Below are 24,417 nucleotides of genomic sequence, written 5' to 3' on the forward strand. Positions count from 1 at the left end.
TTGCTTTGAGACCGAAATCAGAAATGTATTTGAAGATTATATAGGCTTCTGCAAGAAGCTGATCATGTTCTGTGTAAAAGACTCTCTAGTATTGCAGCATTAATCAGACATCTGCAGCCCAGGGCTAAGAAATTCAAATGCAGGTAAGACATAGCGTCTTCAGACCCACGTGCTCAGTTTTACCCCAGCTGGTATTGTCACGAATACTAGCAAGAGCCTTCTGATTTCTGCCTTCATTTACATTTACTAGATAACTTTCTTCTGCTCTGCAAAGACAAAAACATTGGATTAAAAAAGAAACTCAATCACATTTACAAGTGACCAGGTAAAGTTTAGGGGCAGTTTTCACATTGCTTTTTCCTTGACTCAGTCCTGCAGCCTCTAATCATTAGCTAGACAGCTGTGCTATGTGATTAATTTATTTAGGTGTTGCTCTGATGCACAAATGTATATACTGAAAAGGACTACAGTATTGCTTTGCAGTAAGTAATAACCATGTTCCAGTAAGTGATTCAGTGCTGGAGTGTTTAGAAATGCAATCTTACGCAGCTTAATTAAAATGAAGTGCCCCTTTCAAGATATTTGCTCTAGGTTTGACTGAAAAAGTCCACTATGTGCTACTGGAGTTGGAAAAAATGTTAAAGTAGTTTCTGCAAAGACTTGTTTTGATAAACATGAGTTCAAGAATAAAGCTATTTTGGGACATTGCTATGTCTGCAGCAAGACAACAATTTACTGAATGGAAAGTGTTGCACAGCAAGATAGAATGGAAAGAAAACTGCCTCTAAACTTTACCTGGTCACTTGTAAATGTGATTGAGTTTCTTTTTTAATCCAATTCAGGATTTCAGCCAAAGCTGAAAGAAAACAAATTCTAAAAAATGTTGTTCATTTGTCTGGAGACATGATTTTAGTCATTGACTTAGCTCCGTAGCACGGAAACTCAATGGTTAGAAAATATATCAGCTAGCAGCTTGACCTGGAATATTTCTACTCTTCCCTGATGTTTCCTTGCTATTTTTTTCTAGAGAAAACTGTGAAAACAACAGGCAGAATGGATAGAATGGAACGCAAAGCCTTTTGAGTTCAGTGGGAGTCTATTCACTGACTGTTGTGGACACCAGCTCAGACCCCAGACTGGAAGCACCTAGAGGTACCTATACTCCCTGTAGGTCACTCCTACAACAGTGGAGTGGGTTGGGGGAAACAAAGTTAGCACAAGTCTATATTCCACTAAACCACCATCCATATCACAACATAAAATTGATTCTCCTAATTACAATGACTGACTGAACAGGCACTCCCATCGCCTGACAGTTGGGACTGAAAAGGGAGAGAAGCGAGACTGTGATTCGCTCTGTGGGTAGCAGAGGGCTTGAGCCTCAGAAGCAGTACACTGCTCCTTGATCTCTGGCCTATGCTCATTCGCCATTTTTCTTCTCATTAGTCAAGGATGACAGAAGACCCCATATTTGAAAGAATATGTAACTTGAAGTGTGCACTTAGAGGAACGCTGCTCAAAAGATATGCTACCAGACTGGCGTTCATTCAGTCTATGTGTCAGGCTGCTCTGGCATGGTCCCCAGCACTAGTTCATCCTCCTCTCTTTCACTCACTTACTTAGTCACACACAAGCTTGCAATTGAAAAGAAAAGGCAAGAAAAGATAGTGGCTAAAAAATTCATCTAAAGAATCTTTTCCCACACTTCATGCTCATATGCCCAAATTCAAATGATCCCTGCAAACTGAAAGCAACTGGAAACCCACTGCCTCAAAAGCAGCTGTTGGAGCCTACACAAAGGCTGTTCTCCAGCTCTCCAGTTCTGTTTGAGTTTCAGACTTCTCCTTCTGTAAGACAAAATCTATTGGCTCTGGCAGAGTGGGGAGGAGGGAACCATGATCCTGTGCTTCCTTTGGGTCATAGTCTTTCTTCACAGGAGAGAGACAACGGCCTCTTGACTTTCCAATGCACTAGAGCTACATTTCAGCTGAGCTCTTCCATGGGGCGTGCATGGGTTCTCTGACTTCAAGAAAGGAGTGATCCTAGGAGGTAGGATCGTTGAATTGATTTTAAAATTATTTTCAATTTTTTCATTGATTCCTATAATTTGTCTCATATATAACAAAGATTTGTGAGTGTTAAAGGAGTCTTGAGTGTGTTTTTTCTTCTGACAAAATGCTGGTTTATATTCAGAGTTTAGTCCTGCACTGCGCTAAGCATCTGCATTAGTGCAGCAGAGTAATGGCTCCAAGAGGTGTCTCCTGGTGCATTCACAGACACTGTCATGGGTCATTGCTCTTCAGAAGTGAAGAGGAACTCTTTCCCTCAAAATAATTCAGAGGACAAGGTGAAGGATGTGTCTGTTCTTTCTGCTTAAGGAAAAGAGGACTTTGTTTTGGCAATATCAACAGCAGGTTCATCTCCCTCCAGCAAATATAAAAGATTCTGCTGTGCACTGAACTTACACTGTGTTATTATTTCAGGGACACAGTCCATTCTTCAAAACGTATGTGCTGGAGGTTTTGTAACTTCACCTGCGCTGGCATAAACAGGAGCACTTGTGAGCGTTAAGTCCAGTAAGTGCTTACACGCTTTCCGTAGTGGCACCAGAGCGCTCGGCTGTGTTCTGCGACCAAGGCAGGCTAGCCAGACTGCTCCATGTGTGATCTCTTTTTCCCATGATTTTACCTAGTGACCATCACCACAGTCTGTGAACAACCTTGGATTTATCTTTCACAGCACGTAAGTTCGTTGCACATGCTCTGTTGTTTGGAAAGAAAGGAATTTCTCTTAGAGTCATCTCCAGTTTTCTCAAAACGCTTTTGTGTAAGAGAAACACTTGTGTGCATATATTTAATCCATATGTTGTCACATTAATGCCCAGTTAAGACCTTAGTCCTAAAATAAAGCATGATCACTTGAGTAAGGTAGCTTTTCTTTAGCCTTCAAGAAGGTCAGATTTTGACACAGAACCATAAATGGTGAGTCTGGGAAGAACGTACAGCATTGGTTAAGGAACAGACAAAGTGAGATGATGAAAATTGTACAGATTAAAAGCAAATCCATTAAGGAGATGAATAGTAAATTGGCAATTTGATAAATAGCAAGTAATTACCATTGAGGTCTTACGGAGACTGAGCCGGTCGGATCGAGCTCTGAAATATGCTTCGTCAAAGGATGTGTGGCTCCCCTTAAGCTTCTCCGACAGGTTCCGATACAGCCGCTTGGCAGCGTTGGGAGAGGATGGCATGCTGTTCTTTTTTGTCTGGAGGAGACTTAAGTTATGCATTTGCTGTGTCATTCTCAGCTAGTAGTTTCTAGAAGAAAAACAACAGCTGTTAAACAAGGTTTTGCTTCAGTAACATCATAGATCAGCACTGTATCATTGACATGCACGTTGCAAGACTTGTATGGCAGTTTTTGAACACTCAGAAGCACCTTTTTGGGCCTTTTCAATGGCAAATGACTCTTTACGGAATTAGTCGCATGGATATCTATGGGGAGGGAGAATTAAGGATGGAAAAATAAAACAGACCACTTCAGAACTATTTGCTAATTAAGGAAGGAGAAGGGGTTTTGCTTAATGAGGGAAATGGCCTTTTGACAGAGTGAGTTCCGGTAATATGGGTGTCAGGAAAAAATGATACCCAAGTGTAAATGTTACTATACAATTTGGATAATGTGTACATAATCTGCATTTTGTCAGTACCATGGTTTCTTAAAACAAAACTGAAGAAGGAAGTATGGCTGGATTCAAAATACTTTTTCTTCTCTGAACCCATCACAAGCTACTGCAAAAACAATGCATGAGCTTACATTTAATTTGCATCAAATGCTGACATGTTATCGTCCAAATGAAAGTCCATTGCTACAGAGAATAGTTTTCTGCTAGAGTTTTGAGGAGCATTTGGTAGGGAGGGAACCTGCTCTGTGACCAAGACTCCTAATGTGTGTATTTTAGCAAATAACAGCTGAAACACAGAAAAGCTATTTAGGCTCTATTGTTGGCATAATGAGGCATACGTGCATTTTGAGTTTAAACTACCTATGGCCAACCACTGTCCAGGTTATTGCAAACAAAGACCTTACACACTATGTTTTATAGTTTAAATCATCTGTGATTCGAAGTGTTGCTGCTTACAGCTTCATACCAAGTCGTTTCTTCTCTCAGTTAATGGACAGGCACTGGTTTTGTCTATACATTGTATACCTTTATCCTGCTCTGCATTTGCCCTGTCCATTTAGACTACAAAATCTTTCAAGGGGGACTGCCTCCTCTCTCTAAAACTGCCTAGCTAATAGGGTTTCCGTATTATCTCATAATTAAACAATACTATGCTATATGGTTACAGTATTTTTTCTGTATTAGGAAAAATGGAATTAATATTTAGCTCTCTGGAAATACTTTATGTGGGAATAGTTATGCCTTTCTGAAGGGAAACTAAGAATTAGATTTGACCCAACTAGAAGCACAGGGAACTATCCCTAAGGATTTCTGTAAGTGAAAAGGTGATGAAAATGCACAATTTCTTCACATTTCCTTTTTCCACTGCTAAGAGTGTGTACACATTTAGAAGACAGATTGTCTCTCTAGAAGATCTCACAGTTATAGCAGTAAACCTGGATACCCTTTTAGACTATCTGCTCCTGGAAATAAGCTTTAGATTTTGTACTATGATACAAATCCTGTAACTTTCTGTTCTCATGGTCTCAGCCTGCATCTAAGCAAATCAGACTGCAGGATCAGACTCTAACAACTATTTACAATCATAAAAGCATTCTTTACTAAGCATTTCCCCTGCTGTTGAGGCTGCTCGTTGGCATGAATTGGTCCCTAAGATTAAAGACATCACCCAGGTCTCATAAGCTGTCTACATCTTCCTTTCTCATTTGTAAATTGTGGTGAAGCAGACGTGCTGAGCACAAAAGTATCTGATTACAAGTAATCTCACATATTCTCCAAGCTCATGGGCTATTGAAGAGAGACAAAGTCTCTGAATGAAGAGAGACAGAGTCAACATAATTGTCATATGTGATGAGCAGACTTTGTTAAATTAGAACAACTGTGTGTGTAATCAGAAGGAAAATATGTGAGCTGCATTCCTGAAACAAGTGTGCAAGAGTGGATGTGATAAGAAACGAGCTCTCTGGGACTCAGGAAGCGACAATACTACAATGATTTTGGACTGCTCTTCCCTGAGTTCATGGAAAAAAGGTAAAGAGAGGCTTACACAAGCAATTCATCCTGCCATTTAATTATTACCTGTATTTCAGCAGTGCCTCCAAGAACTAACTGAAATCACTGTCTCTTCAAACAAAGCATTTTATTCTCTGCCCCAAACAGCAAGCTTGCATAGACTAGATAGAACGGCTGGGTGGGAACCAAGGTGGCAAAATATGTTTAATCAAGTCTCTGTCATGGGAAGTTCCTGTTAATGTCAAAGTAGAGCATAACACTAAAATTACAATCATCAATGTTCCAGACATGCCAGAATTATTTGGAACCATGTGCTGGAATCAGTGTAGGGCAGGCTTTACTGTATGAAAGTTGCTGGTAAGTTTTAATATTCGACAATCTTAGAAGACAGTCTTTTGTTTTGTAGATGCTTCTGTGGAACCATTTGGGAGTATAAACATGAAACAAAATTCTTCTTAAGGTGGTTAAATGGTTTCATTCACATCTGTCTGTTTAGCATAGCTTCGATAGTTTGGTTTATTTTCAGATATTTATCAAAAATAAGCTTAAGAAATAGCCATTTAGTAAGTTTACAATAAATAAATAAGGTATATTTACTTAGTAGGACTTCTCATACCTCCTATGGTTTCATTAAAACCAAACAAGAATGCCTATTATTAAAGCTAACATGGCTTATGCCTTTATGGGTCCTCCCCAGGCTGATAAAGTCCTCCCTCTATCTCACTAGGCCAAACTACCTGCTTGTTGACTTCAAGTCCCCAAGTCACCCACGGAGAGTACAGCCATTGCAGAAGAGTTGATCTCCACTGGACACTTTTGGTGTTGATTTGAACAGGCATTTATTTATATTTAAAGTCATGCTTACAGAAGCTGTAGTGCTTCTAGTTCATAGAATTAGCATTGTGACAATAGTCTTGAGGATTAAAATAATTACTGAAAAAGGAACTCTGCCAGCCTGACTCCTGAAAAAAACAATCTCTTCTCCAGCCTTTGCTAATGCAGGAAGTGTATTTGAATCCATCTCCTTAAACTCAGTTGCCTGGATGTCTTTCACAGAATGTCTTGAAAGCCATAAAATTCAAGCTTTTCTTGTGAAGTAGAGAAGTTATTTTCAGAATTCCAACATTTTAGAGAAGAGCTTGACAGTAACGTTTTCTTTTATTAGGAGATATTAACCTGAGCAAATAAAGGAGAAGGACCTCTCAGCTTTTGAACAGTTTTCCAGGAAATCTGAGAGTTTGGTAGAGACGTTCTAGTCACACATCTCCCAATACACATACAAAACTCTAGACAGTGTGCAGGTCAGTTCTCTCTATTTCAATATGTACACTGTAAAAAGAAACTTGGTTGTCTCAATATGTTGCAGCACTGTAGGGTGCTAGTGTAGTCTCAGGCCTACAGCAAATGTAAGTACCATTGGGCTGCTAGCCCATGTCTCCAACCCAGAAAAGCCTTGCAGCAGTTTAATACCAACTCTGCTCAGGCCTGTTCCCCATGCCACGGGTTACTGTTCATATTGACTGTATCTAACCATATTTTGACTCCAGCTATTACAGTTCCTAGGGTTTCCTGGAGTCCTTCTCACCTTGATCTGGTCAAGGAAACAGGATTTATACCTTCAGAAGAAAACAATAGTGTGTTACTAACCATCTCAACAATCTGAGGACAGTAACAACAGGCTGTCCATATTATGCTTTTGCAGTACACAGCCAGAGGAGATGCCCAAGACTAACATTGTAAGAAGAGGACAGAACCTTTCATAATCTCATGGAAGTTTCTCTTAAGTCAAGAGGAGGTGAGTCTATAGAGACTGTAAAAATTGTAGCTATTCGACAATAAAACCGCATCTTTGCTATCCACGCAAAATCAGTGCATCATAAATGACTTGAAACATATAAGTGTTTCCTTCATACTAACTGTCAATATCCCGAAATAGTGCATGGAATAAACGCAGAACAATAAAGCAACAGCTGGAATAATATAATGCAAATGAACTGCATTTTTTACCAGTGTACTGAAACAGTAAGATGCAAACACAACTGAAGATTATTGTACTTAACATGTTTTTGAGTTGCACACAAGGTATGAAATGGAAAAAGAAAAGGTAAAGATAAACTGCATATCCTGGAAACCTTTCTGGAAGCGTGATCATGTTAGGCTGTAGAAATGACTCCTGGGAGAGCAATGGAAATGAGATCAGGCAAAATCCTGGGTAAAATGCATGAGACATAAGGAAAACAGACAGCTCAATTCACATGATTCTGTGATTGAAAACTGACTGATTTTTATGGGATGTTGGCATTTTATTTTTACAGACATAAACTATTTTGCAAGAGCAGTTTTAGGTTTCTTTTTTAAGTAATTCGTTTTGGGTTATTTACAACTACGTCCTCACGTCACTGATCAGGTGAAACCCTGAAATGTGCATTGTCTTGACTAAAACAACAAATCCCTCAACTGAAATGCACTTAGCCTGAGGATCTATCATTGTCACAACTAAAGTTGCTACAGTACATCAAAGGCTAACATTTTAGAAACAGAACAGAACTGACTCAGTTGAGATTTTTGCCTGTGGAAACCTCTGCATATATGTAGCATAGGTCAGAATGAAATGATGAGGACATCTCAGCATCATTCGGAGTAGCCCTGTGTGGTCTGATTAACCAGCACTCTCACAGCGAGTCAAGAATTTCAACAAACAGCAGATTACAAGGTTTCTCAGGAAAAGTCAGAACCAGACAGAATAACAGCAGCAGCTCCCCTTATAACTGGTCATAATTAACAATAGTTTGCATTTCCAATAATTATAAAACACAAACCAAAAGTCTTATGACAGTGGTTCCAATAACAATATGAATCTCTGGGGAAACAGTTACTGCACTACCCTGGAAATAACCACCAAAACAGTCTTGCTTGTGTGACTATCACCCTGCTATAGCAGGTACCAAACCAGTGATCGAAGCCTTCCAACACACATTTCATGCTGCACTTTGTGATTGCATTTCTACTTGGGCTTCTAAGCTCTGAACTAACCATTTCAGCCTCCAACAGCAGGGTGCTTTAAAAGTCAAATTCAAATACAAATGGCTAAAAATTAGTTATCCCTATAAAAGTACTTTTTTTATTTTTTGATTGGAAAATACTGACCTAATATTCGTGCCCTTTTAAAATCATATTGCAGATAGAGAGAAAAAAATCTAAATTACACATCACCGTCTGTTATATGTGGCACATATATGCTGCACTGTATAGACAGGTGCACTAATAGGACACGGCATAGCTGTAAAAGCATTAACTTCAGATTTTTGGGAAACACAACAGCCAGGAAACCACTCAACACTATACATGTTATAAAAGATGTTTAAGAAACAGTTTTGTATTTGAAATTAATAATTAAGAATATATGCATTAAAGAGTTACATTAGACTTACCAGCTTAGGCTATCCAGGGCAGAATGTGAACAAGTTGCTGGTAATTGTCCACTGTCTTCATTCAATGAATCACGTTGGCTTTGCTGTCTCTGCTGGTTCAGCCTCTGGGCAGAATGAGTAAACCTCTTCCTTATACTGCATGAATGATCAGACATGAAAAAGCTTATTACTAGCAATTACCGAAGTCCAGGATCACCGATAAGATCTCAGAGCAAAACAGTGTTTAAAGCAAATAGTGGTGTGTGACAGGTGAAATGTTTGGTGCCTTAAGTCTATGCTGGTTACCTGTGCAGCTATGGGAATTATTAATACATAAAGCTCTTGCCTCTGTAGTCGCAGATGCCATGACTTCTGTATGCTTTTAGCTCGTTGTATCCCTTAAAATTGATCAGCAGCACAGCGTGCAAGTAGAAAAAATAATTACTGCCAGAGTAAACAGAAATGCGATTGTAATTAATTTGCCATGAAGTATGAGCAAAAAGACAATAATGCATCCATCTTAAAGCAGTTAGTTTTATGTTAAACCAATAAAAGGGGAAAAAAAAAATCACAGTCCTATACTCAGTCCAGCTATGCATGTTGCATGTGATGTATTGTCTCTTCTTAGCTATCACTACAGCTGTCTGCAATCATAGCAACAAAAGCAGCAACCATATCCATAGCTATGGGACATCTGCAGGATCATTTGAAAGCTTCCAGCCTGAACAGGTTATCCTTAAAAAGATTTTTAAATGAATAAGGAAAACATATTTTATTGATGCCTATGTTTCAGATAAAACAGATCCTGTAATGTCTGCATTAAGAGCTTCCAAAACAGTAGAATGGTGGTGTTTCAAAATATATTTTTTCTACCATAGGGCAAAAAATGCAAATGCTGGATCCACAGAAACCCACAAGATGTTATAGAGTCAGAATATGGAATAACCATAACAGTCTTAGAACTCTAAAAATAGTGTAGAGGATGAACAAAGACAAATAACAATCTAGCAAATCGTTATCCTTCTTGGACAGTCCACTGGGTTATATTCATGTAACCAGAACACTCCTGTGCACCATCTGGCAATAGAAAAATCATAAGACACACTAACTCCTGGATCTGTCATAGCCAATGATCATTAATATCTACAGAAAAGGTATTATTTATTGTTTTTAAAGGGGTACCAGAGCCACTGTTAACAATTTGTTGAAAAAATTTCACTGGCTTTATTCAGACGTGATGCTTGATTTTTGGAAAATGTTGGAAACCTCCCAAAACCTGGTGGCCAGTCTGATTCTCCCATCCTTCAAAACTCAGTTCAGGGTACCGGACCTCATTCCAAATAGTGTCCTTTTGCCAAAGCAGCTGAAGATAAAATCTAGTCCTGGGCCTGACATTTGTATGTCATGGGACTTGAACTTACGCTGTACTTTATTATTTATTTATAAATTTACCAAATTATAAAAACATGAAATTAATTACTAAAAATAATGAATGAATGTGTGTAAATAAGTGTGAGAGGCACCTACATCTAATTCTGGAAATGCAGAAGGCTAAAGGACCTACAGAAACTAAAACTCTGGGTTTATGATCTGGGTTTAGTCTGATCTTGTACAGAAACCTGTGTGTCCTTGGCTTTCGATGATTCCATTAGATGGCTCAAAGATGTTGGCCATTTGTTATTTCACTTGCCTGTATTTCATAGTTATTAGTCGAACAGCATATTTTGTTCCCTGTACTTATACTACTTACTTAACCTACTGCAACAGATTTTCATTCTGTGATCACTTGAAGAGTTTCCCTACCTGCAGTACACATCGTGAGCTGATTCCACAGCTGCTATTATTATTTCTATTGCTAAAGCTACACATTTTTATGTAAGTTTAGCAGTTCATTTCGTTCAAAGAGGCCACCCAACTTGGCTGATTAACTGACACATTTACCAAAATGTTTACCCTGTATTGTTCTCAGCTTTGCACACCACAGATACTTTTAGCAGCCAAGCAGCACGTTGTATTGGCCATTAATTCCATTTAGCAAATTCTGTTTGTTTCTTCCGGACTCCAGTAACATTTCTGGGATGAGGGAGGCTGTTATCTTACAGAGAGAAGCTCACAAAACTTGCGCATGGAATCTCAGGGCAGCTGGGAGCCGTTCCTTTTTGGTTGGTCAATCAATAGGTGGCAGCCTCCACCCGGTTCTTCAAAGCCTCCTGTGGTCCATGGAACAGCCGCCACGCACCGGTATTGCCTTGTCCCAAGGACACGATGTCCAACGCTCAGCTGCAGATGGTATTTCAGTAGGCAGCATGTCCTCCAAATACAGAAACTAACGTTCCTGTGTTTCGTGTCACCTTGTGTTTGGGCGCTAGCCATACACTGAGTTTGTGAAAAACACTCAATAGACCAGTCTGGAAACCGGGTGGGAAGTTTGGAGCAAAGAAACTCATTCAAACATTTGGAATTCGAAAACTTCACTTGGAACCTCACCATACTTCCTAATCAGTCAATGGCAAAGCCGACAGCATTATTAGAGACAAACCTGTATTTTAGACTGTTCATAATCCCCTAAAAGAACAAATGCTGCTCAAACATCAGATCTGGTGTCTCATACGCTGTCGCGGCTGGCGTTGGGCAACGTAGCCAGGTAGATCGGATACCTGGAAATGGGATCTCCAGCCTCCCTCCCAGAGTAGCACAGTCGGGCCAACGCTGTCTGACATCTGTATGCTCTCTCATTTTGGAAATCCATGTTTGTTTGTTTTTTTCGTACACCCAAAGGTATGCAATAGCAAACATCAAAACAAAACAAAATAAAACCCTCAAAACTAAACAAAAAAAAACCCAAACCAAAAAAGTCAAGCAAGTCTATAAAAATGTATCTTTCTTTGTCCCCACACTTATTCTTTCTTGCAAACTTTTATACATACAGGCTCCTGTAGTAAATTCCAATTCTGGTTTTGGCAATTTCTGCTTCTCTGGCTCCCTGTTTACCTATCATCTTTCACACATATCCTTTTGCCAATTTGTTAATTCTCTGTCCTATTCCCTGGTTTCTTGTGTTTCCTCAAGGACATTGATCTCAGTCTTACTGTTTCACTAGTTCCTTTAGCCAGTGTTCTTGATCCAAATCCATGGTAAATAACCTATTATCCACAGAGACACAGAAGTATTCAGTATATTCATAAAAAAGACAAATATTTCCCAGTTCATCAGTCATAGACATGATCAAACTCAAGAAATTCTGAAATTGCAAGTGAAGAAAAAATAATTGCATTTGGACTAAGTTTAGAAAATTTCCCAATGAAATAATTTTCCCAAGTGTTTTGAAATATTTGAGACACTCGTGATGTAAGCGACTAAAAGAAACTGAGCTTGGCAGCCTCAGCTCCTCCAGGCTTCCTGCCTTAGCTGTGGTTCCTAATCTACAGTCCTCTCAGCACAACCTGGCTTTCAGCACACCCAGGCTCTGGGGCAGGGCTGAAGCTGGCAGATACGCCAGCGCCGGGGGCTTGCAGACTCCCACTTCCACAGGAAGGGACACGGAGGCCAGGAGCTCTCCAGCTTTGTGGCAGCCTGGATGGCAGCGGTGCCTTGGAGCTGTGGACCCTGGTTGCTTATATTTCAGAGTATGGTTTTAGATGAACTAGCAGGAAACCAGAACTGTTTGGTCAGAATTCTTTAAAGATTGCTTGTTTTTTGTACAATTTGTTTTTGACAAAGTGGCGCTTTTTTCTTTTTTCCCGTAGTCTTTCTAATTGGAAAATTCCTCAGAATAATAATCCCTGGCTGCAGTGGAATAGAACCAGGCCTGGTATTCCAGCCGTGAAACACTACTTTGTCATTTGGAGTGTGATTTAAGGTAAACAGAAATACTTTGGTGTAAGACGTTCATCAGATCCCTAAAGCCGTTACTGTTTGAAACAAGGAATCGGAGAGCAGCTGCTGTTATCCGAAGTGATTCACATACGTATCTAGAGGTGCTCGCTGACATTGCCTGGCGGAAATGCTGCCCTCTGGCAAAAACAATGTAGAGCAGAACGCTTTTTGCTAATGGTTCCTGCAATTGTTCTCTGTACTAGGAAAAAATCTAAACTTCTGCAAGCACACTCATCTTCAGCAAGTACATAAAAGTACGTACAGGCCTTTAGACATATCGGAAGATATTGCTGTTCCTCAGAAAAAAATCACCCAGCTGAACATCACAGAAATAATGAAGTTGTCAGCAACAACAGTGCAACTGTGTTGTTTTGTCAGTCTCGTGTTGATTATGCTGTCTAGTCAGACACTCGATATAGAGATAATTTATGCTATGTATTGTTTGGCCACGACTACTCCCAGCTGCACTGCGTTTAATCCAAGTTACAGCAGAACATTTTACAAACAGAAATTAACAAGCTTTTCATAGCTAGCAATTTCTAGATTAGGAAAGAACAAAGAAAAAATAGGATTTACCAAAATCAAGCATGGAACAAAGCTGAACAGAGGCTGACATGCATGTTTCCAGAGAAGCATCTTTTTTAAAAAAATCAAACCCTATAGCTGTAAAGTGATGCTGTCTTCAGAGATGAGAACAATTTTTAGGGTTGTGATATGGTCATTAAAAAGACCAAAAAGAACTTACAAGTATATAGATAGGTGTCATTGCAACTTCTGTATGATCACAGCAATTAGCAATTTACTTGCTAATGTAAGGTCTATTCCTGAAGTCGAATCTTCTTTTTCTTCAAAACTTGATGTGTAAGAGCATCAATTATGAAGCACTAAACAAGTGTCATTATTTTTCATGCTGAATAAAGAAACGACTTTGATAACAGAAGAACAACTTCCTTCTATTCTGTAAACCCACGCAGTGTTTATATCACTAAACAGATACTCCTTAAAGAGCAGTTTATTTGTCCTGATAAAAGCAGAAACCTGTTTAAAGGGCAATGATTTATCTTTAACAAATATTTTATAGTGATGGAAACCAAACATTTAAAAAAAAAAAAAAGTACCATTTCAGAAAAACTTTGATACTGAGGACAAGGAGTAGGAAGAGGAGGACTATTTTGAAAGGCTAACGTTTACCTGAGGAAAGTAATTTTTTCCAGATCCTGATAGAAACGTACTATTCTAGATAACGACAACTCAAAACAAGAGCCTATTTGTCTGCATTATCAGAGAAAGAGCCACAAGGAGACCTGTCTCACTAGACCAGCTTTTGTGAGTAGCCCCATGGGTCATCTCTGTAACAGAGAAACATCCCACTTCCTGCCTGTGATGGTTTTCCACAGGCTGGAATCCATACTGCAATCATTTGGTCTGATGCGAGTGTTCATCTACATGTTAGTTAAAATGGAAATAACTCTGAGGAGTTCCAAACCAGCGTCTCACAGGAGCAATACAAAAACCTAAACAGAATAGAAGTGATTGCCGTGAAGTAACTCCAGGCTTTCCAGTGCAATTCTATTTCACACTGAGTTAAAAAGCACACTTAAACATTCGTTTTTGCTGAACATTTATGATAGCTTTCAAATCATGAAGATTCCAGGTTTGCTACAGAAGCAATGTACATGGACATAAAAGACTTCGTTAAAGCCTTTTTGTAATTTACAGAGACAAGGATGTGTGGTTATGTGCACTTTACAAGGGGTATGAGGTGCAGCAAAATCAGTGGCAAAACTCAAAATATGTGATATTCTTTCCTGAGGTCCAACATTTTAATAAAAGTAAAATGCAGAAAATGCAACCAAATCTTTCCTGTGTAGAATACAGGAGATCTGTAACATACTTTGCCAAAAATCATGACTTTTTTATTGCAGTGAAGGCTTTTAAAATATGTAGCAGTTAGAACAGCAGTTCACGAAAATATTCTCTCATCACTTTCCTTAAGCCCTAAAACTGGTGAATCTGTTTCCTTTCAATCACTCACGCCGGCCTTTCAATAAGCAATAAACATTATTACTAGTCCTCACTTCGTTGCCACAAGTCCCATCTTCATCACCACAAACGAGAACAGAAAGTGATCATTGCTCTCTAGTGACCACATGCTTTTGGGATGGATTTAATTCACAGCTTCCCTTTCCATTCCTCCATCTTCCTCATGTCCTAACTGACGCATCAGTCAACACCAAAGGTGAGAAATGAATCTGAAATAAATTCCTACTTTTCATGGCAGGTTGCAGCAAGCATTACTCTGTTTCCAAACAGGTCAAAGAGAATCTGATTCAGACCCAGAGATGCTTGGCTTTATTTCCCACATTCAAATTCTGACTTAGCAAAGTACTTGGCATGCAGCCTTCAAGCCACTCTTGAGGGATCACAGTATAGGCTGAATCCTCATATGTTAGCAAAAGTTTCTGAACTTCCATCTTGTTAACAGGCCACCTGAGACATGCTTTACTCATTCTCACTCATCCTTAAATCAGAAATGACTGTGCTGGTTAATCTTGGGGCAGAAGGTGCTTACAACACGCAACAGCACTCTGGCAAGTGCCCGGATCCACTCGAGGTAGTACAACTGTCATGGCATGCTCTAAGTCAAACTGGGCTGGTTCAGTCTCCAGCTGGGCCAAGTTTCAAAGTATCTTTTGTTCTTCAACTCCTACTGAAACACTCGTCAGTCCTAGAGTACAAAGACGTTGGTTGGGAAGCCTTTGTGACACCAAGCTCACATACCCTGCGAGTTTACTGTATCAAGAATGTTTTGTTATTTACTTGTTCGCCTATGTTTCAGTCACATGCAGCCAATTGAAAAGAATATTAAAAATTAACTTCAACTAGTGTAAAAAACCAAAACACCAACAGCCTATTATAAGTAACTACTACCTATATTTTTATAAATGAAATACTTAGAAAGTGTTTGTACATCATCATCCAGATATTATGTTTGTCAGGGTTGTCACAGGAGACAGATGGGGAGAATAATTTGCTGTTGTGTTAAAAGACTGAATATTGATTTGAAAACAAGGATTCATGGTCCAATGAAACAACATTCTCTGCAGCTAGAAGTGCTAATCTGACTTCATCTGAATTGAGTTAATAAATATTTGCAAAACCAGGCAGCTTAGGTGGCTTAATTAAGAAAACACTTGCTTTTCACCTTTAGGAATTAATTTCCTCCAGGGTCAGAGTTTGGTGGTCTTACAGCTATCACACAAACTTGTACACAATTTGGAATGATTAATGATCTCTGTTCAAAAAATTATGAGGTGCTATAAGAGAAAATTAACTGAATTCACACAATGTGAAAACTCTCACTGAGTACCTTTTTACCTTTTCTCTGTTTTTTTTTGGTATTATTTTTGTGGGGTTTTTTTGTGTTTTTTTTTTTTTTGTTTGTTTGGTTTGGTCTTTTTCATTTGTTATTTTGTTGGGGTTTTTTTAAAGAGCATGATCTATATGCATGTATTTAGTATATAACTTGTATATAAGTAAGCTACAAACCTGCACAGAAGTATCACCCTATATGGTAATGCAGTCAGTCTCTCCTATAGGCAACACTGAGTCCAGCTGAAATCTTAGCGATATTAAATGCTGGACAAGAGAATTTCCCTTCAGATATCACTGACCAGTATGGCACCTGAACCTTTGTACAGAGCCAATGCCCACAGGTTTTAATTCAAGTGCTCTTCTTGACTTTCACATTAAAAAAAAAAAAGAATGCAAACCCAAAACATGTAGTTTTATCACTTCAATGAATAGTTTTGAATTTCTTTTTCTTTTTTGTGACTTTTTTCTGATTGGTAAATAATATGCTTTAGATCATATTCTGCACTGTTTCACTCAATGCAGATCTTTGGAATGGTTGCAACTGAGAATATAATTTGCCTCTTTGAAGATACCGTTCTGGGCGAACTCCCACCTCTGGGCCACTGTCCACTGTTCCAAACGGCATTATTGCCACAGATTCCGTGCAATATCCAGCGCAATATCAGCTACCAATAAAGCCATGTATTGGCAATGAGAAGTTCACTTTGTGATCAGCTCCTGGTTTTGCACTGATTTAAGCAGTACTGGCAAATATACACATCCCAGTTAGAAACTGAGCAGTTCTTTTTCCTTTATATTAATTTAGTGCTGATAGCAACAGCTTTTTAGGTAGAACAAGATATTTCTTTAAGAAGAGAAAGGAATTAATGAAGATTAATGAACAAGTTGAAGGTTCAACAATCCCAGGCAGCAGTGCCAGTTTTGATATGAATGTGGACACCTCACTGTGTCCTAGATACGTTGTGATTTCCTTTCCTCAGCTTCTGATCTATGAAATATACAGCTGATAGGTAATTATGAACCTTAAATCACCAATATTTGTCAAGTATTAAGAGATTCTCAGATGGATGATATTTTATTACATACAGTCCTCTAACAGAAAATCATGTGCTCTAATACTTTGGAAGCACCTCATGTTTTCTATCCCTTGTACTTTATAATAAAACTATGGATTTTTGTTTTAATTAGGGGTCTCAATTAGAAAGAACTTGAGAATTACCCATTATCAGTATGCAGGATAAATTTGCTGTCTTCTCTGAAAAAAAACAACTAACCAACCAAAAAAGTGCTGAAAAACAGAAGGTTGAATTGATTATTCCAGCTGCACTTCATAAGAAGCAGTGTTAAACATGAATCATATAAAATTCTTTCTTAGAATTGCTGGTGCAGATGGCTCTGTTGCCTACTGTTCAATACAAATACGGTGAATTTTTTTGAGAGAAATATTGAACTACAGAGAAGGAAAAAAAATCAAACCAATAAGAACTACTTCAACCTTGCATCATAGACAGGGGGCAACTATGAAAAAAACATGTACAAATTCCATTTCAAATTTTAAAATAGGATTATTCAATGGCACAGTAATCCCTTTCACAATATTCTATCAGAAATCTCAGATACACTTTCGCACCGACCTCAGTACAGCAATGTATGCTTTGTACTGGAATTACTGTGTCAGTACCAGTACTTGAAAATCCAATGGACTGCAAATAGACAGGACAGGAAAAGAAATTTGGGGAGAGTGATTTATCCCATGGTTACGCAGTGTACCTGGGGCAGAGTTAGAATTGAACATTAATATTGTTCCTGTGCCTATTTATACCTCATCATACAGCTCAACAAAAAGACTGGAATTTTGTCCAAGCTTGGCTCATCTGACTTACTCCCCCACTTGTAGAAATTACTATGGAACTGAATTTTAAAATTACTGACATGATACACTGATTCTTGTGTTAGAAAAAGCCCATAGATTAGGTTATATAAAATTAGAATAGATGAAAGTTAGCGACCAGCGCATGATGCCGTCATTTTCTTTAAATGAGGCTATGTTACGAACTCTTCACCGAGAGGGTGGTCAAACACTGCCACAGGCTTCCTAGAGAGGTGGTCAACGCCCCAAGCCTGCCAGTGCTTAAAAGGCATTTGGACAGTGCCCTGAATAACATGCTTTATCTTTTGGTCAGCCCCGAAGCGGTCAGGCAGTTGGACTAGAGGGTCGTTGTAGGTCAGGTCCCTTCCAGCTGAAAACACTCCATTCTAAGTGAGTCTGTACTTCAGCAACATGCTGCAGTATCAGGATATACAGTGATAGAACAAGGGGCAATGGCTTTAAACTGAAAGGGGGCAGATTTAGATTGGATATAAGGAAGAAATTTTTCACTCTGAGGGTGGTGAGGCACTGGCACAGGTTGCCTAGAGAAGCTGTGGATGCCCCATCCCTAGACGTGTTCAAGGCCAGGTTGGATGAGGCTTTGGGCAACCTGGTGTAGTGGAGGGTTTCCCTACCCATGGCAGGGGGGTTGGAACTAGATGATCTTTGAGGTCCCTTCCAACCCAAACCATTCTATGATTCTAAGTATTGCAGAAAAGTTTGATTACCAAGCCTTTATATCAGTTTAAACGTAACTTCCTATTTTCCAAAAAGCATCCAGACACTTAAAAAAGCACATTCAAACAAGTTCAGTCCTTAAAGAGTGATTCTTTAGAAGGGTGAGAAATCCAAGACTGTAACTACCAGCCTCCTGAAAACACAGAGTGTCAAAGTGTCTGAAAACTGAATGCTCTGGTATATCAGATACACACTGTGGTGGGAGAATACAAAATTACAGGACACACAAAAAGACAAGTGAAACATCTCTGTTTTCTAACAGTGGAAGAAACACAGTTAGAAGCTTAATAGTACTAGCCCACTGCAAGGATTGCCCAGATTTTCTCTATTTATACCAGACTTTTAACTTCTTAATATAAGAAAATAACGAAGAAAAATAATTCCTAGACTTTCAAATAGTTCTAATATTTTTTAAAGAAATAATGCATTCATAGTTACTAGATAATTTCTCAGAGATAACTCATGAACTTTTCCTTTCCTTGAAAAGCAACGCAGAAAGTAATCGATCTTTAGATCCATACATCCTGTTCTTTTGTTCGGGTGAGGAAATTACTGTCCTGAAAATTACTATGTCAACATGTGTCCATGTAATAAAAAGCACCAAGAGAGTCCATCTAACAAAAAGCAACCCACAATGAGATTTTTTTGACGTGATTCAAGAGCAACTGTATTTCCTCAAGTATAACTACCAGGTAGATAATTTTCTGTAAATAGCACTTTTGAGAAAACTGCTTGCTGATAATTTCCGAGTAAAAAGAAAGGCTAAATTCACTAGAGCACTTGCTTCAAATTACACAACCAACTAATTATCAAGTAGCGTCTTTCAATATGGAATAATTAATACAACTAAATATCATACACAGATGGGTGAGAAAATTGAGCTATGAGTGAAATATGAAAGTCAGGGAAGTCTAAAAGTAATTAAAATGTAATTTTATTTCATTAGTTCTATATAAAGAGACACTAACTCATTCTCACCTCTGCCTCCAAGAAGACAAGGCAGCACGCTGATACACAATTTCACTTATTTTAAATAATACAGGATTTTGCACTATTATTAATCCAGGAACAAATGGAAAAGGAAAAAACCAAACCAATCACCTTTCTTTACAATTGACAGATCATGATTTAAAAAGGTCAAAAAATGGCATTTGCATTATCTGCACTATTCTGAAAATAATACTATGTTAAGAATGAATCATGCAAAAAATGTCTTCATTCTTGCAGACGAGCAATCACGGATCAGAAACAGCTGTCCAAAGCTGCTGACCACGATTAACTGCAGCAGGAGTTGGGCCAAGCCATTGCTTCAAGAGCGCATTTTGATTGGTTAAATCTTTTGCTGGACAGCACAGAAGATGTGAAAGGTTCTTCTTAACCACAAGTTGAACATTCTTCAGCTTGTTCTTGTCACCCACAACTCACCTGTCTCTGTTCTTTTGTTGGCATCTTTTATGAAAGCTGAACACCAAAGCTGAAAGCTTCTTTAACTTCCACTGGTCATCGTAGCAGCAATAAGCAGCTGTCAGGAAATCAAAATGTGCAGCATCCAGCCATTACTGTTTCGGAGACTGAGTTTTTTAGATCTTGAAACATATGTTTTTTAAAAATTGCAGATTCTTAGAAGTCATATAGGGAATTACTATTGCATCTGCAGCATTCTTCCAAGATAAAGACCAAAGCAGGAAAACATGTTGAAAATTAATTAGGTACCAAAAGACAGACAAAGGATAGATTATAGTGGAACTAAACCAGACAAAAATATAATTTCAGTGATGGAACAATCCCTTGTCTTGTGAATAGCTATACTCTTCGATAAATAATTATCACCAGTTTAAACTGATACAATTCCAGTCAGTAGAATAAAGCAAGACACTATTTTGGTAAATCATTTTGGAAGTCCTAATAGATGTGTACCTGAATCATTCAGTGTGACAATTTTAAAAGAAATAGCCCAGGACAAGTTAAAACTTATCTTTATAGAATGGATTTGTGGCAGGGTCTGCGAAAGCAAAACACACATGAGACTAAGAGCAACTTCTGATCATAGTTCTTCAATTACAACAGCAGTTTGTAAAAAAATGAAAAAATAGGACACCAGTAGGTATGTTCTGTGACAGAGGAAACAGGAATTTGCTTTTGCTAAAGCTAAATGAATCACAATTACACAGACCTCATGTAACAATGACAGCAACTCTAATTTATTGGATCTTGAAAGCAGAAACAAACAACACTGGATCTCTGATAGAGTATGTATATATCAAGCATTTTGTCTTTCTGGAAAGCCTCCAAAATCTCAGTCATTTGGCTGGAATATTGCGCACGGGAATATAAATAATACTAGCTTATTGAAGAAACGGACAAAGTTTTCCAGTAGCATTTGAGTAATAACAAGATATTATAAAATAAGAAATCCGTACAACCTTCAACTTGCAGTTTTCCGTTGCAGTTTAGCAACTGTTTATTCCAGCCTAACAACGCTCCAGCTATTACCTCTGTGCTGTCTGGTCATAAAGTAATAGAAGATTCAATTTTAAAAGTTGCACCAGATTTCCTAAAGCAAATATTTAGATATGTGTTGGATTGTTTCGCTCTTAGAAAATCAGGATCTTGGTTTTCTCACTGCTTTGATGGTCACCTTCATGACAATAATCCTGTGAAATACACAGCTTCAGAGAGGGGTTGGAGATAAACTGTTCTGGTAGCTCTTCCTTTTATTTCTGCTTTATATGGGAAGTTCAGAAGCGTGGTGCATTCAGCAAGCATTGTCAGTATCTTCAACTGATGCAAACTATTATTCAGAAAAACGAAGCTGACTGCTACCCATGAAAATATTGTTGTACTGTCAATTCGCAACAAGCTAGTTAAACAATTTAGTGACAACTTATTATACCTAGAAATTTATTGTAATGATGAAATTGCTTTCTTGTATTTGGAATTATAACAAGGCATTTTTAGAAATAACAGGAAAACATGGAAAGTCTTCTCTCACACTAACACTCTACTATACAAGCAGTAATTTGGGAGACTGGCAAAACAATACTGTGGAGTGACAGCTCTGACCAAACTGCAAAGCTCTGGTTAATCTGACATTGACTTTGCCACTGCAGGAATAAACCCTTCCTGATCAATGTCTAGATAAAAACTTTTTCTTTTTTTTTACTTATGTCATAAACAAACCATAACATCGTTATTTCATAAGCACATTCATTGGCACATTTCCGTTCCCTCACAACAGAAAAGACAAACTGCTCTCTCAGGTCCATTCATCACACTTTAAATAAATAGGTAGATATTAGTGTGATAAATATAAGAGGCAAATTCATGATAAAATATACAAAATTATCAGCAGAAAGATGTTACACATTAATGGTGTCCTCAAGTGACCTTTTGTAAAGCTTCCTGAATAACTGTGGCATATCACTACTTCACAGATCAGACAGCTGAACATATTTTTGCACCAATTTACATAACAAAAATTAAGATTTAAATTATGATTTCTACAGAAGAGCCTAAAGCTTAACAAATTATTGTAAAGTTTAGAGAGGCAAATGCCATTTGAGTAGCTAGATGAGTTGACACTATAATTGCCGAGGCCTGCATTCTCACTGAGCTCTGCACTTGTGTAAATCTGGATTCAACCCAAAGAGTTCAGGAAGATTTCACATACTGAGACACTAATATATTTACTTATTCATGATTTTTTTTTTTTAAGTTTAGTTTCTACTGTGTAAATTCATATACTGAATGTGAGAAGGGAAGGCCAAAAGCAGATGTGTTGGGCTTGATACTGCAAACTCATTATCACGTGCTTCACTTTGTAGACATGAACAGAGCTGCTGCAGGAGCAAAGCTCTCGGTCACAGCCTTCCCTCAGCTGTGCCTTGGGCAGAGCATGATGAAATAAGACCCTCTTCAATATGTGACCTGGACCTTAGCTAACACAGCGGGGACTGCACTTTTCTAGAGCCAAGGGGCAGGGACGAAAGAAGGGAAAAGGGTAGTAGAAAGGATTTTCCTTTTTTTCGGAAGGATAGGAGGAGAGTTATCTCTGGAGTTACAAAAGAAGACCAGGCAGATGACTGAGGCAGTCCTTTCACAGATCGTAAGATGAGTGGCAAATGCCCTCATGAAATAATTGTGCTACTCCTTCACGTAGATAAATACTTCTTTAAGCTGCCTGGAAAGTGCAATGGCAAGCCACAGGCCTGCAAGCAGGCCCAATATAAAAACAAGTAGTGGAGAGATTTGCACACGCTGAGGCTAACTCATTTCTAAGGCTAAATTATATTAAAGCACTTGTGCAGCCATTAAACCTCATGTTCCTTCACCACAGCCGCTTTACAAGTGACTGTAAGAAGAACCTGTCCTTTGATGTGCTCCCTACTGAACGAGACATTTTAGACTTTTCTTTATGATTACTCTTGTTTTGCCCACCCACTTACAACCTCAAATGTAATATGGCTATTCATGGTAACTATCTCAAGATAAATTAAACCCACATTTTTGATATGTATCTACAACCCCAGCACTGCACTTACTAGAGCAACCATCTTTGTGCCTCATACAGGCACTGGCTGGACTTGTGATTGACCTATGTAGTTCTGCCATTTTAACATGACCCTCTCCAACCTCTTGTTGGGATTCCTGTGCCACACAGCACTAATCAGCAAGACCATGGTACGCTGCTGCAGTACGATGAAAAGTGAAAGCAGTGCGGTAAGAATACCTGATTAGCTCCTATTTAGTGTGTTGTGAATGTACCATAATGACCACCCTCCATCTTGTGTATGAAACCAGCTGAAAGAATCTCAATATGTGAAAAACAGAAATTGGAACATTCTGCAATGTGCACAGTAGTTTGAAACATAAGAAAATGCTGAAATCTTTACACTATTAAGATATTAATAATGAAGATAAACACATACTACATAAACACATACTACATAGTGGGCAACAAGCATAAAGCTTTCATCTCTCTTCATGGGAAATCCTATGGAAGGTGAATAAACCCATAGAGACCATTGTAGGAACTTATGCCATACCATTTGGGAAAGCTTTCTTTTATCCCAATAACTGACAACCACGTATATTCATTTACAACAAATTTCTTTTTTTCCTATATATCCGCAGCTAACAGCAATTTTTAAGCCACTCAGTTGTTTAACTACCAGGCTCAACAAGGAAAGTTGTCATTTAGAAAAATAAAATAAATCAAAATCGGTTAAATTTGATTTTATTTTTTAATTCTTTTTGTTCATTCTTCCCCAATAGTCCTAACTTATGAGCGGTTATTCTCCCTTCTCTTCAGATCCTCCTCTAAGCTTTCTCATGAGGATTTCAAAGTTAGATGATCAAGTGTACAGAGAGGCACCTAATTTCTCACAGGCACTTCTAAAGCTCCTGACTAGGTCTACAGTGAACAACTTTCTTTCTCTTCCCCCACCCCTACCCTTTTTCTGGCCTTTGATCTTTAGAAAGCACAAATGCCACTACAGTGAATAAAGTTGTAGCCCACAGAGTCAATCCCCTCCTATTTACCTCTCTCCTCCCTGCCCCCTTCACGACCAGGACTCCAGCACAACCGAGCTGGTTAAGCTGGGCTAAGATACAGCAGCAGGTATCATCAGTACTGTGACAAATGAGAATGAGTGTCAGGGGAGACTGTTTAAACAAACAGTCGGATGCTTGGGAACGCAGACAGAAGACCTAAGATCTCGTTCTTTTTTCTTTTTCTTTCCCTCTCTGTCTTCAAAACAGAAGATTAAGTTTGCTGTGAACATGAGCTGATGAAAAGAATTCAAATAGTGCTTTGAATAGTGCCACTGGGAGCGTCACAGGAGAATTACAAATTGCTGCTGGAGACACCAGTCTCCCTTTACAGAAAGTTAACATAAAAGTACACATATCTTCTTTCTATAAGGTACTAACTTGTAAATTAACCTTTAATG

General features: G+C 38.5%; 1 protein-coding gene across 2 annotated transcripts in view; it reads right to left on the minus strand.

The window, feature by feature from the left end:
- ANKFN1 (ankyrin repeat and fibronectin type III domain containing 1) overlaps positions 1-8,732 on the minus strand; it is a 66,163-nt gene extending 57,431 nt beyond the window's left edge. Inside the window, exons 1-2 of one of the 2 annotated variants that reach the window (XM_009984646.2) lie at positions 8,629-8,732; positions 3,116-3,317 (exon numbers count right to left, since the gene is read on the minus strand). In XM_009984646.2, the coding sequence (XP_009982948.2) occupies positions 3,116-3,301 (186 nt within the window). In that variant the 5' untranslated portion in view covers positions 3,302-3,317; positions 8,629-8,732. Of the gene's footprint in view, positions 1-3,115; positions 3,318-8,628 lie in introns of those variants that run through there. The other variant, XM_086624066.1, reaches the window with a different exon arrangement.
- Positions 8,733-24,417: the final 15,685 nt, after the last annotated feature.

This window comes from Tauraco erythrolophus, chromosome 20 (genome assembly GCF_009769465.1).
Source record: "Tauraco erythrolophus isolate bTauEry1 chromosome 20, bTauEry1.pri, whole genome shotgun sequence".
NCBI classification, from domain to species: domain Eukaryota; kingdom Metazoa; phylum Chordata; class Aves; order Musophagiformes; family Musophagidae; genus Tauraco; species Tauraco erythrolophus.